Below are 19,846 nucleotides of genomic sequence, written 5' to 3'. Positions count from 1 at the left end.
CTCCACCAACCGCTGACGAGAGGGGGGAGGGGCGCAGGAACAAGGCGGGAGGCGCGGTTGCGAATGAGGCTTTATTGCGCGGGGCCGGCGGCTGCTCCGTCAACCGCACAGGGCGGGGTCCAGGTCCTTGTAGGCCGGGTTGTAGGGCGCCCCCGCGAAGCAGATGGCGGCCTGGCGGTCGCACTCGCAGATGAACATCTCGCAGGCGTCGTTCTTGGCTGGGAGGGGACAGGAAGCGGCGTCAGCGGCCTGGGGGGGGGGAGCAGTGTCTGCCCTCTCCCCCCCCCCCCGCACCAAATTGCCCCCACCTCCAAAGCTGCGTCTACGTGGGCGGGCTCCTGCACGAGCACGGCCCTCCTTGCACAAGGGCCTGCTGAGCGTCCACACGCCCGCCGGCTCTCGTGCAAGGGACTGGTAAGAGAGGGCTTCTTGCACAAGAGCTACGCACTTTGGTGTAAGCCCTCTTGTGCAAGAGGGCAGTGTGGACGCACCGCAGGGGTTTCTTGCGCAAGAAAGCCCTGTGGTTAAAATGGCCGTCAGAGCTTTCTTGCGCAAGAGAGCGTCTACACTGGCATGGATGCTCTTGCAGAAAAGCACAGCTCGCACATGACAGTGTGGACGTGTTCTTGCACAAGAACCCTTGTGTGAGATGTTCTTGCACAAGAAGGCGCCAGTGTAGACGTAGCCCAAAGGTCCTGTAGCACTGCACAGCAGGGGTCTCCTGCCTTGTAAGGGATAAGATCACTTTTTGACTTGGAGTGCAATCCAGGATCTGCCTCAAACCCAAATACCTTTGCCCTGCTTCCTTGGTGCCCCTTCTCTGAGGTTTTACTCCTGGTCACTCCATCCTTTCTCCCTTTCACCGGTGAGGGCAGAGGGGTGGGGTGCAGGCTCTGGTCTTAGGCTAAGGGATTTGGAGTGTGGGGTGCGGGAGGGGCTCTGAGATGAGCTTGGGGCAGGACTTGGGATGTAGAAAGGGGTGTAGGGTAAGGCTCTGTAAAGGAGTTTGGGTCTAGGGGTGCTTAGGGCAGGAGCTTGGGATGCAGGGTGGGTACATGACTGTGAGAGGGATTCTGGATGCAGCCTCCAGCTGGACACTGCTTACCACAGGTGACTTCTGGGCAGTGGTGTAGTAGGGCTAAGGCAGGCTCACCCCTGCCCTGGTCCTGCATCATTCACAAAAGCAGCCAACTAACTCCCTCCATCCCAAACTCTGATGTGTCCCCCTCTCTGTTCTGTGTAGCTAAAATAGAGGGCGGGAGAAGGGGGCAGCTGAAAGATCTTCATCTGAAGAGGGTTGTGCCCACGAAAGCTCAGGATACCATCTACGTGTTTTGTTAGTCTTTAAGGTCCTGCTAGACTAGTTGTTTTGTAAGTTTTTCCAGTTACAGATTAAGTCAGCTACCACTCTGAAACTATCAAAAGTATATACATAGCATCATGAGCTTTGGTAGGCACAACCCACTTCAGAAGACAAATATTATGGAGCAAGGGACACAGATTTTGAAATATAAAGCAGAAAAAGGGGAGAGGTGGAAGAGAAAAAAGAAAGGAGAAAAAAATCCCTCAAAGGCTATGTCTACACTCGGGGCTTCTTGTGTGAGTAATATGCAAATGAGACTAAGCATGGAATATCGCCGAGCCTCATTTGCATACCTAATGAGCCACCATTTTTTTCAGAAGAGGCTCTTGCGCAAGGAGCGTCTATAATGCCCCTTCTTGCGCAAGAAAAACCCTCTTGCGCAATGCTGTTATTCCTGAAAAGTAATAGGTGTAATGGCATTGCGCAAGAGGGTTTTTCTTGCGCAAGGAGGGGCAGTGTAGACGCTTCTTGCGCAAGAGCCTCTTCTGAAAAAAATGGTGGCTCATTAGGTATGCAAATGAGGCTTGGTGATATTCCACGCTTAGCATCATTTGCATATTACTCGCACAAGAAGCCGCGAGTGTAGACATAGCCAAAGTGTCCATGTGAAATGAGGCTAATAGAGAAGACTTACATTGACAGCCTACTCTATCAGCTTCATTTAGTTGGCATGGATACTTTGACAGTTTTTCTTTTTTTGTTTCTACTCCCCTTCTTGCCTCTTTTTCTGCTTTATATTTTAAAATATGTTCCCTTTGCTCCATAATATTTGTCTTCTGAAGAAGTGGGTTGTGCCCACCAAAGCTCATGATACTACTTATATATTTTTGTTGGTCTTCAAGATGCTACAGAACCATTGTTGTTTTTTTAAGTTCTTTCAGTTAAGTGTTTGAGCAATAGCTGGGTTAAGGGAGGAGTTTCAAACTAACAATGATTTAACTTTTCCTAGGTGGCAGGCAGGAAAATATGTGGCCAATGTGACTCTCTGCTGGCAAGTGAAGCCCACAAACTAAAATAGATCTACTCCAGGGGTAGGCAAGAGGCTGCCAATGGGCCAGATGCAGCCTGCCAAGCCACCAGATCCAGCCTGCAGCTGCCTCCCTAGAATCCTTAAGCACAGCCCAGAAGCAGCTGCGGGTGCTCTATTCTGGAGCAAGGAGGGAGGCTTTGTACTCTGTCCTGCCCCTCTGCAAAATATCTCAGCTTCCATTGGCTGGCGACAGGGGAAGCCAATGAAGCCTCTTTCCCTTCCCTGCCCAGAGCAGAGTCACATGAAGCAGCTTGCAACTGCAGCCTTCAGGTTCCTGCAGGGCTGCTGACTGGGAGCTGCCTTGGTAAGTGTCTCCTAGCCAGAGCCTGCCTCTGGCACTCCCATTCCCTCTCCCCACAGCTGCTTAGCCCCAAACCCTCTGCACCTGCTTCACCCAGGTCACAACTCCCTCCCAGACCCTGCACCCTTGCCTAGAGTCCCTCCCTCAGACCAGAATCCTCTCCTGCACCCAAACCACCTTCTGGACTCTGCACCCCAAGCTTCTGCCACAGATCACAATCCCCTCCTTCACCCAAACTCTCTCTCAAACTCCACACCCTCTCTTGCACCCAGTGTTCTACCCCAAGCTCCCTTCTGCACCCAACCTCTGACCCAGATCCCAACCTCCCTTGGTAGAAATGCAGCCTTTGACCACTTGCCAAAATCTTGGTGTGGGCCCCCCCATGAAAAATTATTGCCCACCCCGGTCTGCCTCTTCTCTTCCTGCTGGTACCTGCTCCCTCTCAAGGCACTTTACAGAGTACTTCAAACACACGCTACTACTGAAATGCAGCCACCTCAGGGCTATACAGTAATTGTGGATGAGATACTTGGGCAAACCACATTTCATATTAAATTGCACATCATTTCATAACTAGCAAAACACAGTCCTGATAAGTTGAGCTTCAAGCAAAGGGCTTTGTCCTTTGATGTGTATCCCATATATGGATCTGTGTGATCCTAAGGAGTTGAGGCCTTTCGAACTTGGGCTGTGTTATTACAGTGTCTCGGGGGAAGTGTACCCACTTCTAGCAAACACCAGCTCTGCTGAAGCAGGTGATGGCATGGTGTGGAGCCTGCTTTTAGGAACCACTTTCCTACCGAAGGAGATTCAGCTTAGACCAAAGACCCATACAAGTAAAACAGTGGCTGAAGTAAAATAACAGAAAAGCAGACATACTATTACAGGTAATGGTGCTGCCTGAGCAGCTGTAGGAGTACAACTCAGTGTAGGGGTTGTCCAGGAGTCCCTTACACTCTGGATGCTTCTTGGCCTGAGAATAGCAGTTATCATGCACTTGACAGCACCTGTGAAACAATGAGAAATACATTCAGAAAGGGATGTTAGAAATTGTTTAATTTAGTAATAGTGTAATCATAACAATTGGGGGGGCACTTTTTTTGTAAATGTGGACTGCAAGGGTGTGAATGCACCTCCCAGGTTTCCCCAAGCAAGTGGGAAAATCAGCCCCAGCCTTCCCATGGCTGGTCAGAGCATGGGGGAGGGAGGCTCAGGCAGTGTGCTGCTCCTGCCTTCCCCTGCCTAGCTAGAGCATGCTTACTTGGGGGAGCATAGGGGGGTGCTTTTGCACTTCTCTCTCTCGCACGCACACACCCTCCCACCCTCTCCCCATGCCTGAGTGTGCTCCCAGCTCCACCCCTGGGGAGTCCCCTGCACTGCTGCCTCTGTATCTGTTTAATCAGGTCCCTGACTAAACCAGCTTCTGCTTGCGCCCCGCACAGAGGCAGCAATGTGGGGCAGCAGCGGCCGTCCCTGTCTGGGGAGGACCAGAGCTCCCAGCTGCTCTGGCATCCCACAGAGCCAATTTTTAAACCAGCTTCCCATAGAACAGCTCCCACTTGCCACCCTGCCTACCCTGTATCAGTGGCAGTGGCACAAGGTGGCAGGCAGTTCTCCTGCGTGCTCTTTATTTAAAACTCAGACCAATGGGCTGGGACTGAGCCAGCCTGCAGTCTGAGTTTTATATGCAGAGCACATGGGGACAGGGGGTTGTTGTGCTTAACCAGGACTGTTTACCCATGAGCAATCACTTGGTTAAATGGTTATCCAGCGAGTCGCTAACATTCCTACATTCAGAACCGTATAACCAGACTTGAGTTCAGCTGGCTTATTCTAAGTTATCTAACTAGGGTGGATTGTCTGGACAAAGTCTCAGTCTTGTAGAGCAGAGGCCAAATGGCCTGAGCCTTTCCCCTGTCAGGCTTGCAAAATATTCTGCAAAAGTTAATTAGGCTCATTAATTAGGGTGACATACTGGCTGCTTCTGCTACCATGTGAACTGCACTGTGCTGCGCTGACTCGCTTCTGCAGTCAGTGGGGCCAGTGCATTTCACTTTCAGTTACACAGGGCAGGGGATCCCAGCATGAAGATGTGGGTGTTGGCAGGGAGTGCAGGCACTATTACAGTGCAAGGGCACAGATTTTAGAAGGGAAGGGGGGACAGTCCAATGCAAAGATGTGTGGGTGTCAGGGTGAGGACTATTTTCATATCTTTTGTAAGATCCTGGTGTGTCTGGGCACCTGGACACAGGGAGAGACAGTATCAACTTGCATGTAGTATATTGCCAACTCCAAACATTCAAAACTCATTAATCAGCCGCCTCCTCCAAAAAGAGAATGGCTTATTGAAATCAGATAAAAATACACTTTGAGGATCTTCTTATTTGGTGTCTGGTGTTTGAGGTCTTTGGTGTAACTCAGGGCATGTTTTCTAGCTTTTCTCCACAAACCATGAGATCTAAAGTCTTCCTTTAAAAAAAAAATAAAAGAAAAAGGCTGGGATTTTCTTCTAACACCATGTACCAAAAAGCAAGCATAATCTACTGAGTGATCACAGTTGATAGCAGTGTATGAGGCATCAGGTAGTAAAGTTCCCAGAGCTGGATTAATTCTAATGAGGTTGAGGCTTTCCAGGAAAAAAAAACCCCTCAATTATCAGAAGGCTTGGGATCAAAACTGGAGAGTTGGCATCACTGGTATCTAGTCAGTTTCTCAAAATGAGTTAATAGTTTCACAGTTTGCACTTATGGCTCTGGAGACACATCCCCTGAGCCACAAGGCTGTGCTGGCAGTGGCATGGAACTAGCAGCAGGAAGCCATTCTAGCCCTGCTGTCCTGCCCTTAATGGTGACAAAGGCTCCTGGCAGGTTTTTAATTGCCTAAGGGGGAATGCATGGAGACCCCTGTACTTCCAGAGTCCTGCCAGAGAGGGTGCCTACTGGCCCACTAGGAGGAAGATTTAAGGACTGGTACTGGCCTTAAGGTAAACTGAGTTTGAGAGCCCTGGTTTAGACAATACTTTGAAGAAGAGGCCACCTCTGATGGGAAAATAATCTATCAGTTAAGGGGCCAAATTCTCAGTCTTGGGTCACTTGGTTACAAAATCTTATGACGTATGCTAATCTCTCTTGGCTGCTATTTAGCACCCTTGCAATATGAGTTGCTACCACACATTCACTTCAGCTCTTCAATAACAATCACCAACAGAAGAGTGAAAGAAGGGGAGCTACTCAGATGACATGTAATTCCTGAGAACAGACACAGTGAAATACCAAGCAACCCAACTTTTTGTCTCTGAATGTCATAATAGCCAGGAATATTCTCCAAACACCTACAGGAAAGGGCTGGAAGCATGAGCTGCAGATTTAGCTACACAGAGAGGGAAGAGTTTTGAGAAAGCAAATTCTCACCAACCTGTCAAGGGCATCCACTGGTGTTCCACTGCCTCCCAAGCCACAGTAGCAGCCGTAGTTGTTATAATCCATTAGTGGGTTGCTGTTCGGGATAGTGCATTTGATCATCTCGCGGAACTGCCACAAAGCCAAGGGGGAGGTAGTGGCACTGGCCGCACCCACTAGGAAGAAACACAAACACTCAGGTTGGAGTTACATCTGATATTAGCCCACAGTTGGTGTTCATGTCTCAGATGTGCCCACTCTGGTTCCCTTATAGATGAAACCAACCTGATACTAGGGACCTGATTTGTGGGTTTTTGAAGTTAAAACTCTAATGCTTCTGCCTATTAAGAATGGGGTTCTGCACAGGCAGTTTCTGAAGGTGAATCAGCATCCCACTGTCCAGCTGTCACTTTCCATGGGTTCCCATGTGTATGGCAAATTGAGCATACCCTCCATGACACTGATGCATGTGCAAAATAGCCAGCCAACTTTAGTGTGTGAGAATGAATGAATGATGCAGACATACCTGAAATCAGCAGAATTAGCACGATGAATTTCATTCTTGCAGTAGGGTATGAAAAATACATCATTTTGTTCTGCAGTAGTCTCTTTATACTACAGCCTTACCTTGACACAGGACTGATAACAGGGCAGTGTTTACATTGCTGAATGCAGATGTCTGTCAGGGAATGTGGGATAACTGAATATAGCAAGGTTGGCTGAAGGTCAGCATTTACCTTTCCAAGAGCCAAAAGGCCAGCTGCATACTTGAGGATTTTTCCTCTCTTTTTTTTTCCTCCACACACCTAAGTTTAACTTGTTACACAACTATTATATTAAAGAACTGGAAGTCAATTCTTGATATCCATAAAACAGGTAAGTATACCATGGGCAAAAGCAGCACAACCTCACCAGCTTTGAAGAACTAGGTTGAGCTATTATAAGGTGGGTGCATAACTGGTTGAATAACCATTCTCAGAAAACAGTTATTAATGTTTTACAGTCATGCTGGAAAGGCATAAGTGTGGTTCCATAGGGGTCTGTTTTGGGACTGGTTCTGTTCAATATCTTCATAAATGATTTGGATAATGGCGAGTACACTCCTTAAGTTTGCAGATGATACCAAGCTGGGAGGGGTTGCAGGTGCTTTAGAGAATAAGGTCATAATTCAAAATTATCTGGACAAACTAGAGCAATGATCTAAGGTAAATAGGATGAAGTTTAATAAGGACAAATGCAAGAAAGAAAAATCCATTTCACACATACAGAATGGGAAGAGACTGTCTAGGAAGGAGTATTGCAGAATGAGATCTAAGGTTCATAGTGGACCATAAGCTAAATATGAGTCAACAGCATGACACTACTGCAAGAAAAGCAAACATAATTCTGGGATTCATTAACAGGAGTGTTATGAGCAAGACAAGAAGTAATTATTTCGCTTTACTCTGCGCTGATTAGGCCTCAATAGAAGTGTCTAGTTCTGGGCACCACATTTCAAGACAGGTGTGGAGAAATTGGAAAGGGTACAGAGAAGAGCGACAAGAATGATTAAAGGTCTAGAGAACATGACCTATGAAGCCAGGCTTCATGAACGGGGCTTGTTTAGTTTGGAAAAAAGAAGATTAAGGGGGGACATGATAGCGGTTTTCAAATATCTAAAAGGGTGTCACAAGGAGGAAGGAGAAAATTTGTTCCTCTTGGTTTCTGAGGACAGGACAAGGAATAATGGGCTTAAAGTGCAGCAGGGGAGGTTTAGATTGGACATTAGGAAAAAATTCCTAACTGTCAGAGTGGTCAAATATTGGAATAAATTGCCAAGGGAGGTGATGGAATCTCCCTCTCTGGAGATATTTAAGAACAGGTTAGATAGACATCTGTCAGGGATGGTGTAGACAGAGCTCGGTCCTGCCTTGAGGGCAGGGGGCTGGACTCGATGACCTCTCGAGGTCCCTTCCAGTCCTATGATTCTATGAGAGGGGACATGATAGCAGTCTTCAAATACCTTAAAGGGTGTTGCAAGGAGGAGGGAGAAGAGTTACTCACCCTGTGCAGTAACGGTAGTTCTTCGAGATGTGTCCCCGTGGGTGCTCCATTCTGGGTGCTGGTGCGTCCTCGCACCGACGACCAGAGACTTTTCTAGCTGTTGCAGGCGCCGTGGCGCCCTCTAGTGTCGTTGGAACTGAAGGGGCACCTGCGCGCGCGTGGCTTCTCCATTCCTTCTCTACCTGCTAGAGTATGCGGCTCCAAGCAGGGGAAGGAGGGAGGGTAGTGGAGCACCCACGGGGACACATCTCAAAGAACTACCGTTACTGCACAGGGTGAGTAACTCTTTCTTCTCCTTCGAGTGGTCCCCGTGGGTGCTCCACTCTGGGTGACTACACAGCAGTTATCGGCTCGTGGAGGTGGGTTTGGAGCTGTGTGGTAGTAATTGTGGATAACACTGCTTGTCCAACCACCATAGAGGATGCTATCGAGGTGGAAAGAGCATAGTGTTGCGCAAACGAGTGGTCAGAAGACCAGGTAGCAGTGTTGCAGATGTCCTGCAGTGGAACGTTATGAAGAAAGGCGGTCATGGAAGCTACCGTCCTAGTGAAATGAGCTGTGATAGCTCCAGGTAAGTCCTTGCCATATAGGGTATAACAAGTTTTAATGCAGGATGTAATCCATTTAGAGATTCTTTGAGATGAGACTGCTTGTCCCTTAGATCTTTCAGCGTAAGAGATAAAAAGTCTAGGCGAGGCTCTCCAGGGTTTCGTGTGATCTACGTAAAACGCCAAGGCTCGTCGGACGTCAGGTGTGTGCCATGCGGTCTGGATTGGGTCCGTGTTTGGTTTTGGAAAGAAGGCAGGTAAGTGTATTGGTTCGTTCATGTGGAAGGGGAAGGCTACTTTAGGGAGGAACTTAGGGTGGGGTCGAAGTAGCATCCTGTCCTTAGAAAATACGGTGTATGGAGGGTCGGCCATTAAGGCTGCGAGTTCACTCACCCTCCTACTGGAGGTAATGGTGATGAGGAAGGCTACTTTCATAGACAAGTGAGACCAGGAGCAAGAAGCTATTGGTTCGAAAGGAGGTTTTGTCAGGCTCTTCAAAACATGGTTCAAGTCCCAAATGGGAACTGGTGGCTGGACCGGAGGAAAGGTATTCTGCAGACCCTTAAAGAAACGCTTGGTCAGTGGGTTAGCGAGAAAGGAAGCGCCCTGCGGGAAATGGTGAAAAGCCGCTATGGCTGCAGCGTGGACCTTGATACTGCTAAGTGCTAGGCCGGACTGTTTCAGAGATAGTTGATAGTCCAATAAGGTATGTATAGGAGCAAGGTGTGGTGGGCTTGCGTGGGTTTGAGCTGTTGCCTGGGTAAAATACAAAATGGAGTCTGAAAGGTTCTTTTTCCCTCAAAGCAGTTTTCCCACCAAAAACAAGTAAAGGAAGGCTGTGCACCCAGCACTAAACCTGTGCACTCAGCACCAAAGGCTGTGCACACGGCCCAATTGCCTGCGTGCGCACCCATTCTTTGCACACGGCACCTAAGTTTTATGCACCCCGCTCTCTTCATGGTTTTCCCGCCATAAGATGTTTATATACCCTTGTCAAAGAGCATTCGTGTTCTTTGGCCCCCTTGATGTCCTGTGTGTGCGTCTGTGCTGTGATCATCATTGCCCTGTGTCATCGTCTACCCGGAGGAGGCCAAGGTTCCAGCCTGCAGTCTGACAAGACTACCCATTGCGAGTGACGTTAATTGGAATAAGGGAAGCCTTTTCCGCTCCCACTAAGACTTTGGGACTTATAACTGTCTTGCTTACGGATACTCGGACAGGATCCGGTGCCCACCAAGCGTCAGCTCGCAGGAGGCGAGAAGCATCCATCGAGGGATCGCTCCGTTTGTCCTCCCTCAAGGCTTCTCACTAGCCGCGAGGTTGAAGGTCACGGACATCGAACCTCAATCGCCGCATAGAATGTAATGTATACCCTTGTGTGTGTGGGACTCTTCTATCTTCTTCTTTTCCAGGGTTAGGGTGGGACTGTTGCTGAGTTGTATGCTGTTTGCTGATGTTTAATCTTGCATTTAAAATACATGGTTTGGCCCTAAATTCTTGTTGTTTGGTAATTTCTAAGCTGTTTCCCTGGTGATTAGATACAGGATACCAGGCCGAATCTGGCTTCTGTGGGAGGGCACCTTAGGCTTTAATTAAATTGCATAGCCCATAGCACAGCAATTGTTTACCCCAGCTCTCCGGGTAACAGAGCGTACCATTGGGAGAAACGCATCCACTTATACAGGTAGGTTTTCCTGGTGGAACATCTCCTACTATTAATTAGGATATCTCTCACTTGTTCCGAGCAGGCAGTTTCGGCTTCCTGGAGCCATGAAGGAGCCAGGCATGGAGATTGAGTCTGAGGACGTTCGGATGAAGGGTCCGAGCGTGATTCTGTGAGAGGAGGTCGTGATGGGAAGGGAAGGGATACGGGTCCTTCACCATCATCTTGAGAAAGTAAGGGTACCACGTCTGTCTGGGCCACGCAGGTGCCACTAGAATGACCAGCGCTTGCTCCGTTCTGATCTTGTTGAGGCCCTTGTTTAGGAGTGGGAACGGGGGGGAAGGCGTACAGGAGGGAGGCTTCCCATGTGATGGAAAAGGCGTCTCCGAGGGAATTTTTCCCCAGGGCTCCTCTGGAGCAGTAGAGGTGGCATTTTCTATTGTTCTTTGTGGCGAAGAGGTCCACTTCCGGTTGGCCCCAGTGAAGGAAGATCGGGGTGAGGGCGCTTCTGTCGATCTCCCACTCGTGCTGGTCCATGAACGTACGGCTTAGGGTGTCTGCTGTGACATTGAGTATTCCGGGAAGATAGACAGCGGACGGGGTGACTCCATGTGCTAGGCACCAGGTCCAGAGCTTGGTGGCTTCCGAGCACAGGGAAGGGGATCGAGCGCCACCCTGACGGTTGATGTAGTACATGCAGGTGGTATTGTCCAACATAATGGTGATGGTCTTGTGGACTATATGCTGAGTGAAGTGTTGGCATGCGTATCTGACTGCCCGAAGCTCGAGGAGGTTGATGTGGGCTGTAATGTTTCCCAAGTGAGCTCCCCATCCCATGAGTGAGGCATCTGTTATAAGAGTGAGAGTGGAAGGTGGGCATTGAAAGGGAACGACGTGCAACATATTTTGAGGAATTGTCAACCAGAGCAGGGAGTTGATGATGCATGGTGGGATGGCGACGGACTTGGAGAGGTGGTCTCTGAAGGGTCTGTAAACCGTTGCGAGCCAGGACTGAAGAGGTCTCATGTGGAGTCTGGCCAAACTGACGACATACGTCATAGAAGCCATATGTCCGAGGATTTTGAGGCAGTGGCGGACCGTGACAGTCAGTACCGCTTGTGCCGCTTGGACAAGGTCACAGATCGTCGCGAACCTGTGTTCGGGAAGAGTGGCCCTTGCTGCGACTGTGTCGAGGAGGGCACCTGTGAACTCCAGTCTTTGTGTTGGGTGTAGAGTGGATTTTGTATAATTTACGTGAAACCTGAGGCTGAGTAAAAGGGCTATTGTGGTATCTGTCATGGACTTCGTTTCGTCGAAGGACGCACCTTTTATGAGGCAATCATCCAGATACGGGAATATTATGATGCCTTGACGTCGAAGAAAGGCCATTACGACCCAAAGGGTTTTGGAGAATACCCTAGGGGCTGTGGAGAGTCCAAACGGGAGCACCCTGTATTGGTAGTGCTGGGTACCCACTGTAAATCAGAAGAAGCGTCTGTGAGCAGGATGGATTGTAATGTGGAAATATGCGTCCTGAAAGTCGAGAGCCGAAAGCCAATCGTGTTGATCGAGTGCGGGAATGATAGCTGAGAGAGTAACCATCTTGAAACGGTGGTATGCGATGTATTTGTTGAGGTGCCTGAGGTCTAGGATGGGGCTCCAACCTCCTGTCTTCCTCTGGGTTAGGAAGTACGTTGAGTAGAAGCCCCCGCCTCAAAATTGGGTTGGTACGTGTTCTACTGCGCCCAGTTGAAGAAGGTGTGAAACCTCCTGCAGGAGGACAGTTTCGTGAGAGGGGTCCCTGAAAAGGGATGGGGTAGGGAGGTGGTTGGGAGGAAGAGAGGTGAAGGGGATGATGTAGCCAGATTGGACTAAGTTCAAGACCCATCTGTCCGAGGTGATGAGGGACTGTTGATGGAAAAAAGCTCGGAGGGGGCGGTGGAACTGAAGGGTAGCAGTTGGGAATGTCAGTGGATTGGCTTCCTGGCTCTCGACCTGACCTTCAAACCTGCTGCTTGCCGGATGGTGGATGGGGTGTGGCGTGTTGTTGCTGTTGTCCGTGGCCAATCTAGACGCGCTTTTCCACAAAAAAGCCCTGATCACCATTTTCGTGATCGGGGCTTTTTTGTGGAAAACAAATCTCTGCTGTCTACACTGGCCCTTATGTGCAAAAGTTTTTCGGAAAAAGACTTTTGCCCGAATGGGTGCTGCATAGTATTTCCGCAAAAGCACTGACAATCTTACATGAGATCGTCAGTGCTTTTGCGGAAATTCAAGCAGCCAGGGTAGACAGCTGGCAAGTTTTTCCGGAAAAGCGTCTGCTTTTCCGGAAAAAGTGGCCAGTCTAGACACAGCCCATGTGTTCTGCTGGCCTGGTCCAGATAATACGGTGAAAGCAACATGACATTCTACTCCTTGGGAGAGTATTCTGTAACTCCCATATTTATCTTATATATTTTAGAAGTTTGTTTCTGCCCATCCATTTGTTCAAGATCTCATCCTAGACAGTAAGAACTAGAATTACTGAATTTGGTATGAGCTTCCTCATATCGTAACAAAGCAAGATAAAGTTCTGGTAGTGCCAGGACAATGGATGTGCATGGAATTGGATTGTTGCTCATAAATGGAAAGATGGAGGTCTGGCAGGAGGGACAGTTATACTGCAGAATGACTATGGTGGGGGGGACAGGCAGCAGGGAACAGGGGTAGAGAAAGGGACAGCTACCTACTATGTATTTCAGAGTTTGTCTGTGTTTGTTCCCCAGCCATGCCTGCTGCAGTAACCGTGGAAGAGCGTGTCTCACCTGGCCCCAAGCAACTGCAGTGAGAGAGGGCGGGGGGTTATCCTCTTTCCCCCAGGCTGCCTGTATACTGAGTCCCTTATCCTTACCTCCACTCCAGAGCAATGATTTAAATGAAGAAAAACAAAACTTATTTGAGTTAAGGACCCAAGCAACATCAGGTAAATCTAACCTGTACAGAACTGTGCTATTGCAGATAGAGCATGCCATGTGAGGTATCAGGGGAAGGAGAAAGATCTGCTGAAAGTAATTTCTTGGTTTATTGTGGAGAGCTTCATCTCTGTCTGACGCTGTCCTGTGCTTCCAGGCAGTTGGCATTTGCATTAGAGGTTCACTGTGACCCTCAGGGTAACCTCTCTTTCTTTACTGGGAAGGGAGATCACAGACTATTGAGCCACCCTCATCATAGGTCAAACAAATAAGTTTGGGATGAACCCCTCTAACCCTCCCTTTAGAGGTAGTTTCTGTAGCAGTATGGGGAGGGCTGGGGGAACCCAGGCCCACCTCCTGCACTGGGTTCTGGCCTCCCCTAATGGCAGTTGCAGCAGCAGCAGCAGGTAGTGTTTCCTCCTCCACCAGAGCTGCTGCCTTTCCCTGGACCACTTTCCCAACCAACTGCTCCTAGTACCTTTCTTCTGGTACCAGACCACATCTTCCATTTTTCTGCAGCACCTCTTCACTCCCAGCCTTGGCCTTCTTCCCTGCTTGAAGGGAAGCCTTTTAAACTAGCCCAGCAGGTCTTTAATGGGCAGCAAGTGTTCTGATTAGCCTGTCTCTCTCAAGTCTGGCTGGCTCTTAATTGGCTGTAGGGTCCACCTGCTTTTTTTGCAGCAGCCTCCCTGGCCCTGTCACTTAGGGAAACAGAAAGCCTTGCCCAGCAGCCAGTATACCTGCTTTCTATCAAACTATCGTAGCCCACTGGTCTGGGTGTATCACACTGTGGATGCGTCTAGACTGGCATGATTTTGTGCATATACTTTTAACAGAAAAGTTTTTCCATTAAAAGTATTTGCACAAGAGAGCGTCTATACTGGCATGTGCCTTTGCGCACCATGCCAGTGTAGACACTCTTGTGCAAAAAAGCTCCCATGGCCATTTTAGCCATTGGGCTTTCTTACACAAGAAATTAACTTGGCTATCTACACTGGCCCTCTTGCACAAGAATACTTGCGCAAGAGGGCTTATCCCTGAGCGGGAGCATCGGAGTATTTGCGCAAGAACCACTGATTTTGTACAGTACAAAGTCAGTGTTCTTGTGCAAATACTCGCAGGCAGTGTAGACATGTGGCAAGATTTTGCGCAGTTTGCGCAAAATCTTGCCAGTCTAGATGCACCCTTCATGTGTATGTCATTAATGCATATGCTGTTATGAGACCTGGGTTGTATGGTTGTCGCTAAAACATGCTGTAAAATGGGGAATCAGCCAGAGAGTAGCAGCCCAGATGCAACAACAAGGACTGTTGCCAACACTTGGAGTGCCAGGTAGCCATCCATGGCCATTGTCCAGCAGGCAGGCCCTCTCAGAGAATGACGGCGGCCCGAACCACTTTCAGTTTACAGGCCTAGGCCCCTGATGTATCTAACTTCTCAGCCACAGGGTCATACTAAAACCAAAAGAATATATGAAAAAGAAACACTCAAGACATTTATTTATTAACAATTAAGTTATTATACCAACAGCATGTATATTAAACTTGTAACTTCAATTATTAAGCATTGAGAACCCCTGCAAACACTCTTGTCCCATTGTAGAATGAGGGTAGTTCTTTACCTGTTTTAACATGTTGAATGTGCATTCACTTGAAGCTACTGATGCAGGGAGTCTGACAGAAATACGTAATGCAGCTGTGATATTAGGAAATACAGTTGACAGGTCGAGCTGGAATATTTCCTGAAGCAGTTCATTTGGCTTGCAGTCCGACTTAAAAGTCACAGCGATCTCTTGAAATTTCATTGTACCTTTGTTGAAACTGTTCAGCCGCTGAATATAGATGTAACATAGTTATCTTTATGTGATAATGAAGTTTCACGTGCAGGTATTTGGTCTTTCAACTTTCTCCAATCTCTATTGATGCTCCAAGCAGATGGATCAGAAGTAATGGTGCATTTGAAGTATTATTGTTAAAAATTAAACAGGGTACACAGTACAGAGCCTGCTTTTCCATGTTCCAGCAGAGCCAGTTTCTTGTGTAGATCTCTCCATTGGGAAGAGATTTTGTCAGCAGATGAGTGGGAAAAGCATGATTTTGAGCATTTTTCGGTTATTACTTGGAATCTGAAAACAACTAACTTTGAGAAACGACTGCATTTGAGCAACATTGTTCTTATCAAGCTGTCCAGTATCAGGTTTTGATGCCACTGTTGTTACACTGTGTCCTGTGCTAGTCATAAGTTCTTGCTCTCGTTGTGCAGCATCTCCAAGGTCCTCATCTGCCTGTAGTCACTAAATCGAGTGTAGATTCTGCATCTATTGCTCCTGTTGGCATTTGTGTCTTGATTCATGATCTCATTTTGAGAGAGTGGCATTTAAATGTCATTTGTGGGTGCAAAGTTTTCATCATCAGAACTGGAAGTGTCACTGGCAGTATGGTCACTGTGTAATGGCCGAGGTTCTTTTATACGAGAAATTATATATTGGCTTTAAACTCTTAACTGCTGCTTCACTCTGTGGCTTTTACCATCTCTTACTTGCACCACTTTCAAATCTTTGCTTCATTTTTATAAAGGGGTTCTTTTAAAACACAGTAACACAAATTAATTCACTAAAGGCTGGTTATACAGAGTTTTATTGTATATACTTCACAATGAATATTATATAATAATGGTTTGGGGTATTGTTTACAACAGCTCTTATAGCCTTATTTCAAAGGCTTGAAATTTTGTGTGCTAACAAGTTCCCATTATTAAATTCTTCTAATAACTGGTGTGTTATGAATATGAACATGCGGTGATTGCCAGATTACATATAAAGTTTATTAAACAACTAGAATTAAAAGTTTATCATCACAAAAAAGCTTTTAAAGGTGAAACTAAAACTGGACAAAGAGGTAGCTTATAGCTGAGCTTGATATGGTTATTGTATAAGAAATCAGAAAAAAAAGGAGTATAAAAATCTCCTATGCAAAGTTAAACATCTAATTTAAAGGTTAAACTCACCCTCAAACCAAGCAAAATAACTTTACAGTAACAAAATTAATTACAACTTTCAAAACCTCTAAACTATGCAAAGACTGTAACAGTGTTTCATGATGTAGAAGCACTAATCACAGAAGCTACTCCAGTCATGCAGCTGAATACTCAGATGAAACTGAAAAATTGGTGAATGCCTGAGGTCCCACAGTGATTTCAATTCGTGTTTTGCAGGTATATATAGTTTCTTTTGTTTTCTCTGTTATAACTGCAAGTTATATAATAAATAAATAATAAATAATATAATAAATAGACTGACTTCATAGAAAAATGTCATTTTGAAGCCCTTTCGTCTCCTGAGGCCAGGCCAAATGGCCCTCTTGGCCCCCATTCTGGTAGGGCCTCCTAGGGGAGGAGCGTCAATTCCATGACTCACCTGCATGAACCACGCCAGAGAAACTGCTCAACTTTGCCGGAGGACTGGGCAATGCCCACCAGACATGCATATGGATTAAGAGTAAGAAATCCAATCACAGGGGCCCAAGATTTCCTTCATAAATTTTCACTGCAAGCAACCAGGACAGAGAAGACTGAAGATCCCAACAAAGAGAACTGAACCTGTTTTCAAGAGTGAAATTTGCAGTATCCAGGAGGGTAAAAAAAACCTTCTTGATCTAGTTGTGGCCTAGTCTATTAGGGTTGAGAGTTTAGAGTATATATTTGTATTTTTTTCTTTTGATAACTACTCTTTTTGTCTAATACTTATAGTCACTTATATCCTACCTTTGTAATCAAACTTTTTACTGTTTATCTTTACCAATGAGTTTGTATGAAGTATGAGACAAATCTGCTCAGGTTTATAAAAGCTGATGTACATACACTTTCCATTGATGAAGTGGTGAACCAATTAATAAATTAGAGGATATATTCCTGAGTTACAGTGCTGGGCACTATAAAGGATTAGCTGGTGCCTTTCTCTGTGATTCATGGGTGGCTCTGGGTACATTCAGGCAATCTAGCTGGGAGTGTTGGGTCCACATGCAGTTTTTTGGTATAACAACAGCATCTGGAGGGGTTGCTCTCAGTCACTGGCAAGGCATTATCAGACACTCCCCAGGCTGGAACAATTAGGGGGCCACAGCAGTACCACAGTTCCAGGCTGTACCCTGGGGATCTCATCACCAGCAGTTCAGCCCATTCTGAATGGTCTTGTTTTGTGGAGGGGCTGTGTGATGCCAAGGGATAAGCAGACTGTTCTTTTGAAAAGCTGAAGGAAGGAGAGTCATGAGTGTTTGGCAAGTAGGAATGTAACCTCATCTTCTTCAGAAACGGCCATAACATGGAAAATATTGGTGGTCGGATATAAAGAAAGGAGAAGAGGAATGTAGAAAGGAATAGTCTGAGCAAGTAACATGAGTTACTATGGCTGCAGTTCCCAATCAGAATTCAGAAAAGATCCAGCTGGGCTTTCATCACTGAGACGTAAACCATAAGCAGGCCCCAACACACAGGCAAGTTCATTCTTGTGCAGGGGTAGCCTGGGACAACAAAACTGGCTACATTAGCATCTTGCCAAATGTAGTTTACATGAAATGGAGAAGATTATAGGCAGTCAAGCTATTTTTAAATGGCATGTGTTCCCCCAGGCTCCTGGGATCAACTTTACATCTTGGGATCTGCCATCTCCACAGGCAGCATTAAAACTAACGATGTAGAGATGTCTGGCCTGAATGGGTGTGTCTAGACTACAGGGTTTTGTCGACAAAAGTGCACTTTTGTCGACAAAACTATACCTGCGTCTACATTGCCACTGAGTTCTGTTGACATAATGTCGACAGAACTCAGCAGTTTGTCAATGGCTGTAAACCTCATCTACAAGGAATAACGCCTTTTGTTAACAGAGTTCTGTCGACAGAAGGCATTATTGCATCTACACTGTCCTTGGCATCTACACTCAGGTCGACAAAGCGGCTTGCTTTGTCGACAGAACTGGATGTAGTCTAGACGCTCTTTGTCGACAGAAGCTTTGTCGACAGTATCTATCGACAAAACTTCTGTCAACAAAAGCCTGTACTCTAGTCATACCCTATTTGATCAATGGAAGCCACTCAGCAAACCTGTTTCCAGAAGGCATTGGAGAATTATCAGTGCCTTAAAATGTCCTTTCTCCTATGCCTATAAACCTTCCTGGAAATACAGATTTCACTTTAATGCACTCTAATATTTCAGTGCCCCACACTAAAAGTGATCCTAGTACTACAGACTTAACCAAGGACACCTCCAATTAGAGCTGCACCACTGGATCTTCCTCTAGCTATAATCCTGCTGACCTTTGACTGCTTTGGGAACAATTACATCCAGTTCTCTCCAGTCAGATGTCAGATTGATGACAGAGTTGCAAATGGAAAGAATTGTTGATGAATTGATTCCAGAAATAAGCAGGTGGCATGATACTCACACTCTCGGAAAGACAAACCATCTAACGCGAGAGCGCCAAATTGATCCTTAATCAACTTCAGCAGTTATTCCAGGGGTGAACTGGGCTCACTATTTCTAACTCACCCATCTGGTTACCATTTATCACAAAGATACTGATTTTCCAGTGCTGGCTTCTGAATTGGGCTGGAAGTGCCTGGTCACGTCTGTCACAGAGTTCTGGCTATTGTCCAGAGCATAAATGATACTAAAGTTGGTTTAAATACAAGCTGTTCCCCACCTCCCTACATCCCACCCAATACTTTATCTGTTATCATTCCCCTGAATCTATGTTCCTTCAAACATATTTCAATGTCTCAATTTTTACAGGCAAGTTTAATTCAAGTGCTTTACTAATATCCAGGTATTTCCAGCTACTGTTTTCTGTGGCTCCTCATTTTGTGCTTTGTGTGATCAAGTCTCTCCAGAACCATGTTTATAAATAAAAACATGCCATATTTATTACTTACTGTTCCAGTATCCTCTAGAGATGCAACTACCTTGAGACATTTAGCCAATTCTCCCACCTACCTAGTTGCTGGACCATCTCATCAAAACTAGCAAAAGTGGGCAACTGACCACTTACATTTTTACCAATCTATCTTCTAAACCTGGTCAGAGTAAGTCTAATTAATATGGTAGCAAAACCACTGGGTGACTAGTCTATACTAGTACCCCTACTATTTCAAACACTGGTGGAGTTGCACAAAGCTAGAGAAAAGTTGAAAGAACTCTCTTACATTCTCAGTGCAAACTAGGCTCTCTGCTCAGACTCTTGCTATAATTGTATTAAGGGACTGAAACTGCTATTGTTTGCAGTTACCAAGATGACTTTTTTCTCCTTGTGTTCCACATGCTGTTTGTTTTTTAAATTCTTGGTTTCCTCCCCAGTTCTTTTTTCATTGATTCAGCAAGATAGTTGAGTCCCTTTGCACCCTGAGATACAGGTTATTCAAAGTATTTGCTTTATATGTGTTCATATTCCAAGTACTCTCTTCGCTGCTTTTCATCAAGTCACAGTTCAAGACTCACAACTCTATCTAAACCTCTCCTTTATTGGAGCCAGATTTAAAACAATTTAGTTCTCTCAGCTAC

At 46.5% G+C, this 19,846-nt stretch overlaps 1 protein-coding gene and 1 long non-coding RNA gene across 2 annotated transcripts; one reads left to right on the top strand and one right to left on the bottom strand.

The window, feature by feature from the left end:
* Positions 1-26: 26 nt before the first annotated feature.
* PLA2G1B (phospholipase A2 group IB) lies at positions 27-6,814 on the bottom strand. The gene is made up of 4 exons (XM_089775152.1): positions 6,619-6,814; positions 6,109-6,268; positions 3,574-3,701; positions 27-218 (listed from the first exon to the last, which is right to left on the bottom strand). The coding sequence occupies exons 1-4, from the start codon at positions 6,680-6,682 to the stop codon at positions 100-102; spliced, it is 471 nt and encodes a 156-aa protein (XP_089631278.1). The 5' UTR covers positions 6,683-6,814; the 3' UTR covers positions 27-99.
* Positions 6,815-8,398: 1,584 nt separating this feature from the next.
* LOC142818467 (uncharacterized) lies at positions 8,399-10,352 on the top strand. The gene is made up of 3 exons (XR_012895945.2): positions 8,399-8,706; positions 8,797-8,940; positions 9,488-10,352. It is a non-coding gene; the product is annotated as an uncharacterized LOC142818467 (long non-coding RNA).
* The last annotated feature ends 9,494 nt before the right edge of the window (positions 10,353-19,846 follow it).

Source organism: Pelodiscus sinensis, chromosome Z (assembly GCF_052426305.1).
Source record: "Pelodiscus sinensis isolate ZL-2025 chromosome Z, ASM5242630v1, whole genome shotgun sequence".
In the NCBI taxonomy this organism is placed as follows: Eukaryota; Metazoa; Chordata; order Testudines; family Trionychidae; genus Pelodiscus; species Pelodiscus sinensis.
Note: the sequence above shows the minus strand (reverse complement) of the source record. Positions and strands in the feature narration are given on the sequence as shown.